At 54.4% G+C, this 6044-nt stretch overlaps 1 protein-coding gene across 1 annotated transcript in view; it reads right to left on the bottom strand.

The window, feature by feature from the left end:
• Window positions 1–1016: 1016 nt before the first annotated feature.
• RAD54L2 (RAD54 like 2) overlaps window positions 1017–6044 on the bottom strand; it is a gene marked incomplete at its 5' end in the record, with an annotated part of 44156 nt that continues 39128 nt past the window's right edge. Inside the window, 6 exons of the mRNA XM_082487931.1 lie at window positions 1017–2093; window positions 2310–2402; window positions 2959–3048; window positions 3531–3727; window positions 3841–4037; window positions 4778–4953. Coding sequence (XP_082344057.1) covers window positions 1105–2093; window positions 2310–2402; window positions 2959–3048; window positions 3531–3727; window positions 3841–4037; window positions 4778–4953 — 1742 coding nt within the window. The 3' untranslated portion in view covers window positions 1017–1104. The remainder of the gene's footprint in view (window positions 2094–2309; window positions 2403–2958; window positions 3049–3530; window positions 3728–3840; window positions 4038–4777; window positions 4954–6044) is intronic.

The following is a 6044-nucleotide window of genomic DNA, read 5'->3' as shown; positions in this document are numbered from 1 at the left end:
AAAGAGTCCCCCAAACAATAAATATTACGCCTTCATGAAATAAATTAATGTAGAGATTCTGTGCAGGGGGATGTTGCTCCAATCACAGATACAACAGCAACCGGCACTGGGTCCAGCGTCCCCTCCCAACCTTCTCCACTGCCTGGCGCTGTTCAGAAGGAGCAGCGAGCCCACCTACCCCCAGATCTGGTGGGCCACAGCAGGGTGAGATGTGGCCTTCACACAGCCTGGCAGGGCCATGGAGCCAGGGAAGTCACCATGAATCCCCTCCAATGGCCAACTGAGATGTCTGGGATTGCTCCACTCATCTGGCACACATCAGAACCACAAGACCAACCTACCTTGGACAGGACTCTCCAGAAGTGCCCAGGGGAGCCCCCTGCCAGCACCCTGCCCTCCTCCCCAGGGCAGGAGCCTGCCTGGAGCCCTCACACTAGTTTCATGTGAATTTGAAGAGGATGACAAATTGTTTGTGGGGTGTTTTGTTTCTTTTTTTTCTTTTTTTCTTTTTTTTTTTTTTTTACATCAATTACCCCCCGCCCCCCCAATACACGACGTAGAAGCCCCCCCCACTCCCTCCCCAGTAAAAACGCTTTGTTCCCCAACCCTCTGCTGGAGTCGCTCCCCCGGCCCACACCTCCCGGAGTGAGAGAAGTTCACAGATAAGGCAGTTCATGTGAGAGGGAGCTCGGCCCTGCCAGCGGTCAAGCCCATGCCTCCAGGCCTGAGAAGGGCAGTCACTCGCAGCACCAAGCCTCCCCCTTCCAGACAAGACAGAGAACAGAGACAGACAGACAGACAGAGCATGGGAGGGAGGCACTCCTACGGTTTGCATTGCTGCTTCCCTCTTCCCCTGGGCTCTTGCTCTCCCTGCCCTCACAGGTCCAACTCTATCCCATCTCCCAGCCCCTAATACAATTCAGATCCTTGACAGCTAAAAAACAACAAAAGAAAAAACGAAAAGAACAAAACAACCCCCACGCCACACCCTTTGCATCCTTCTCCACCCGCTGCTGTGGCCCAGAGGGGAAATCCTGACTCCCAAAAAAGGTCCTGCAACTTTTGCCTCCTGGCAGAGCTGAGACCCAGCAGGAGCTGGGCCCATTATTTCCCTGTGATCTCTATAACATCGTCGTCTTTGTCCTCGTCATTAGAGCTGCATCCCACCTCTGGGACCTCCTGGGGTTCAAACTGAGGCACCTGGGACCGAAGGAGGCCCCCGGCCGGGTAGCCCGAGTGAGGGGACATGTAGCCAGGGTAGGCAGATGCCATGCTCCTGGGAAGGCTGCTAGGCAAGACAGGGGCTGGGAAAGGAGCAAACATCCTGGGCTCGGGCAGGAGTGACTGCGTGAAGGGAAGCGAGTAATTGGGCAGCACCCCCGTCAGAGAAGGGTTCAGCATGAATGAGGGGACGCTGGCGGTGGCTGAGGTAGCAGCAGAAGAGCTGGCGGTGCCGGCTGTCAGCAGAGGGTCAGTAGTCACAGGGAACACCAGATGAGGGTCTGGGAGTAAATTGGGCAGCTGGTAATAAGAGGAGCCAGTGCCCATGTACAAGGAGTTTCCTGGTTGGGAGGCAAATGGATGGGTTAGGTTGTGGTTTAAAGAGACAGGAGGCATGGCGAACCCACCAGAGACGGGGTACCCGTGTTCGTACGGCTGCACAGACGATGGCAACTGGCGTTTCTTCTGCTGCCTGCGGGCTTGCTCCTCCGGAGCCGACGGTGAGGTCGACTTGCGCTTGTTACCCCGTAAGTCCAACACCGAGTGGGCATCGACGTGCTGGCTGGTGGCCGGCAGGGCTGAAGACACGGAGGGAGCCATGCAGTGAATCCCCACACGCTGCTCAGCTCCTCGGGCTGCTAAGCCGGGTGCGTTGTCCATGCGAGCAGGGTGGCCTTGTGCTGCGTTGGTGCTGGGAGAGCTGTGCCGGGACTCCCGGGCAGCCGCTGCCTCCGCGTACTGCTGCAGCTCACTGATGATCTCGGGGCTGTCAGGGGATATGGGCCGAGTGAGCTCCTCCGCGCTAGGGAGCTGTGGTGATGAGGCACTGTGTCTGCCATTGCTTGTGGACTCCAGCGAAGAGCTCTGGGAGCCTGGAAACAAGGAGATGGAGCAGGTGAGAAAGACAACCTTGGAGAAAAACCTGGGGACCAAGAAGCAACACTGGAAAGGAAGGTGAGGATATCATGGGAAGATTGTGGGGTCAGCTCTGAACACAGGCGTGATGGAAGGCAGACAGAGAACACCGTCCCAGACACCTGGGTAGGAACCATATGAACAAGCCTCACACAGCACTCACAAGCCCCTACCTGAGGCAGCTGTCCGACGGTCTTCATTGCCCTTTGGCTTCCCAGTGGTCCGGATAGCAAAAATCCGCCCGTCGCTGGTCCGGATATATGTCCCTGGAACGGAGGTAGAACAACTTCATTCATGGCTTCCGTGAGCCTTGAGGCTGCCCAGGCAGGAATAGGACAGCAGTGCTGCATAAGAGCAGCCCACAGATCATGCAGGGAGATCAGTGGGGGGCTTATGCACCCTTCCTCGCTCCTCATTTCAACCCTTTCAGCTTTCCCGGTTTGCTGCTCACCCCCTCCCAATGTGCTGCCAGTGGGAAATGTGGAACTTTGCGCTCGGGACTAAGTTTGCTCTTGGAGCAGCGGGAAATGTTTGGCTGCCCTAGTACGTGCAGTGGGCATTGTGAGAATGAGACACCCAGCCACAAAGTTCAACAGCTCCTCTCAGAGGCAGAGCAGCCACAGCTGCGATGGCCCTAATGCGTCAGCTACAACAGCACACCCAAAGCATGGGCTGCACCAGAGCCACTGCAGAGTCCAGATCTCTTCCCTTTCTTGTTTCTTTTCCTCTCAAGGGACTGATTCATGCTTTTACATCCTTTTCTTTCCTAATTAGCATTGGCCAGGATCCTATCCACAGTCTTATCAAGACAGAGAGACTTACCTTTTGTCCCTCGAATGATGTGGATGCTCTCGCCAGCACTGATTCTCGCCTGTACATCTGTGGATGTGTTTGTACCCGGAATCACAATATCTGGCAGTAGGAGAAGAAACAGAACAGTGTCCATGAAACTACATGCCAGTCACAGTCAGGAGCAGGGAGGTGCACCACCAAACCCCTTTGCTTGCAGTGCAGTTGTCTCTCCTATGCGCTGTGCTAGAAGTAAGCCCTGTGTTTATTTCTGAGCAGCACAGGAAGGCAGCAGAGGCTCCAAGGAAGCAAAAGCCACACAGCTCTGGCACAGCATCTCCCCAGTCTCAAAAAGGACAACTGGCGAGAGTACCGCAGGCCCTCTCGACAGGGATTTCAATCCCAGCAACTCACCAGGCCCATGCCCCTTGCACACCTGCAAGGAAAGTCCTCCAGGTACAAGGGACCCACTCAAATGCAGAGAGGCAGTATCGGTGGCTCTGATGCCCATCTGCCCACAGCCCACGTGGGCATCAACAACTTGTCCTGCTTTCTCAATTCACCATGGGCACCACAGCTCAACTCTGTCAGCATCAGCAACTCACCTGTGGTGGTGACAATCTTCTGCACAAAGACACCGGCTCGCTGTAGATAGTTGATGGGGAAGTTGACAGCAGGGTTGGAACTTGAGGTTGATCCTGCACTACCCATAGGGACATGCCGGGGCATCATAGGAATGGGGGTGGATTGAACTGGGCGGACGCTTGCCACTGGCTTGTCCTCACCCTTGAGGGCTGGTCGCCTAGTGAGAGAGGAGGAAGGAAAGTGCAGTGCCGCCCCGACAGGGCTAAGCATCCTCTGCCCCCTCATTTCATGTCTGCAGCACGGGAAGAAGGGGTGGAGGCAGGTACCCACCAGTTTCTCTGGCTAAAAGCAGGGATGCTTGTCAGACTCTGGTCACTGGCTGGGTAATACTGTGCGTAGGACGGCCGGGTGTAGGGGACGGATGCTCGCTTTTCCTCCTCATAACTCTTCTTGGCTGCTTTCTTCTCTGCCTTGGTCAGCTTGTGCTCCTTCCGGTCGATCAGCAGTGACTCATGCTGAAAAGGCTCCTGCAACCCCACAGCACTGAGGTTTTGACACCGACACACCACAAGAGGGAACCAACATGCCCCAAATGGCAACCACCTGGTCCCTGCATCAGCACCATCTCCATCCCATGCTGGGGCAGGGAAGAGGGAAGTTGGGAGGCAGAGCTGGTCATGGCAAAGCACGTGTGGCCCAACGCTGTGGATGTGACCAAGACTCAGCTTGAAGAGTGAGAGAGTCAGCTAAGCTATTGCTCACCATCGCTAAGCCTGCCTGGCCAAGGCCATTGCTTACCACGAGCACACAGCAAAACCCAGCCTAAGAGTGCAAGCACAGAGCCTGCCAAGATGTCCTACAGCCACCCCATGGTACCCGGCCACAGGCCCACCCTGCAGCACCACCCTACCAGTGAAACTCTTCACAACATGGGCAAGTGCTGGCTATCGCAGCTTTGTTTCAAAGCCACCCAGGAAGGCAGCTGGCAGCAAGCTGGAATATGCCACTGCCACCTTCCCGCGCAGCTCCAAGTTGAAGAAAGGGGTGCCCTACAACCTGCTCCCAAACCTGCCCAGGGCAGACAGGGCTCTAAATGTGTAGAACATACGGCAGGGAAGGGCAGCGTTCTTAGGGCCCTTTCTAGATGATTTTTAACCTGTTTCCACACACAGATGCATCCTTCTTGCCACCATGTCCCCGTCACACAGACTCCTCCAGGCCTCCTGCCTCACAGTGTTGTGCCAGCAAGGAAGCAGGTTGGTCTTACCTTGGTGATGAGGTGAGGATACTTGAGACAGGCTAATTGTAACACAGACTCCTTCATCTTGCTTGGATTGAGGGAGAGCTGAGCAGGGTCGGACTCTTCTTCCACAAAATGCAGCAGATTCTCCACCTCCCGTCGGGTGAAGTTCAGCACTGGGTTCAGATCATCCACCACTCGATCTGAAAAAGAGAAGGAACAGTGTGAGTAGAGAAGGGAAGAGATTGGAACTGCTGCCTGCTGCCCTTCCTACGCTTCTGTCCTAATACAGCTCCCTCCTTGCAATCTGCACGATCCCCAGAAGCCTTCTGTAAATGTCAGGGCAGGGAGAAAAATCACCAGCTATGTTCAGAGATGAACCTGTTTGACCAAGTCAGGCTGACAAGTGCCTCGTGCTCCAGACTGCACAGCAATGCAGTGCAGGTCACTGAGCTCCTGATATACAAAAGCATGAAGCTAATTACAGATGGTGTCCCATCTCACATCACAAAGCAGAAAACATACAGATCCTGGGGGACAGAACTGCAGCCACATCTGCACGTGCCTTCCCACAAATCCCACCAAAAAGGCTCAAGTAAATAACCAGGTGCTGAAATTTACAGAACTCCGTTGAGTCAAAAAGATCAGAAAAGCTGCCACGGTCCCTCTCTCAAGAGCCTGAAAGTTTTCCTTTCCTGCACACAGGGCAAATGGGAGCATATGGAGAAAACATCTATATCCAGGACTCTCCTGGGAGCCAGGCCAGATGCCAGGGGACTCCACCTCAGGTGCAAGACAGCATACTGAGCCGATCACGCTGGGCTGCTGCCTCTGGAGTTGGGTTTTGAGACACAGAAGGAGACAGGCAGCAGAATGCTTTCTGGGTCACCACAACCCTCAGCTGCATGCTCTACAAGAGCAGCTTGACAGCTGGCACAAGCCAGCACAAAAGATACCTTTGGTACAAGGGCAGGTCAGAACTGGATGCATTCATTATTTTTGGCTCTTAAGTAAGCACTGTAAGTCAAAGGTATCAACTTATTTTTTTAATTTGGTTATTTTCCCTCTCTTGCTGCTGAAGAAATTGAGGTAGAGAGCTATTTAAAAAATAATGCCCGGTTTAAGACAAGTAACCCCCAGGCACAGGGGAAAACAGGATGACCGCCCCCGAAGCCCCCGGTCTTCCATAATAACCAGGAGAGTAGCAAGGAAGATAAATGGCTATGCCCTGGTCTGGTAGAACAACCCTGCTGCAGGATTCTAGCTCTACAACCCCTACTGTTCTGCCTTGCAT

This window comes from Vanellus vanellus, assembly GCF_965231255.1.
Source record: "Vanellus vanellus genome assembly, chromosome: 9".
NCBI classification, from domain to species: Eukaryota; Metazoa; Chordata; class Aves; order Charadriiformes; family Charadriidae; genus Vanellus; species Vanellus vanellus.
Note: the sequence above shows the minus strand (reverse complement) of the source record. Positions and strands in the feature narration are given on the sequence as shown.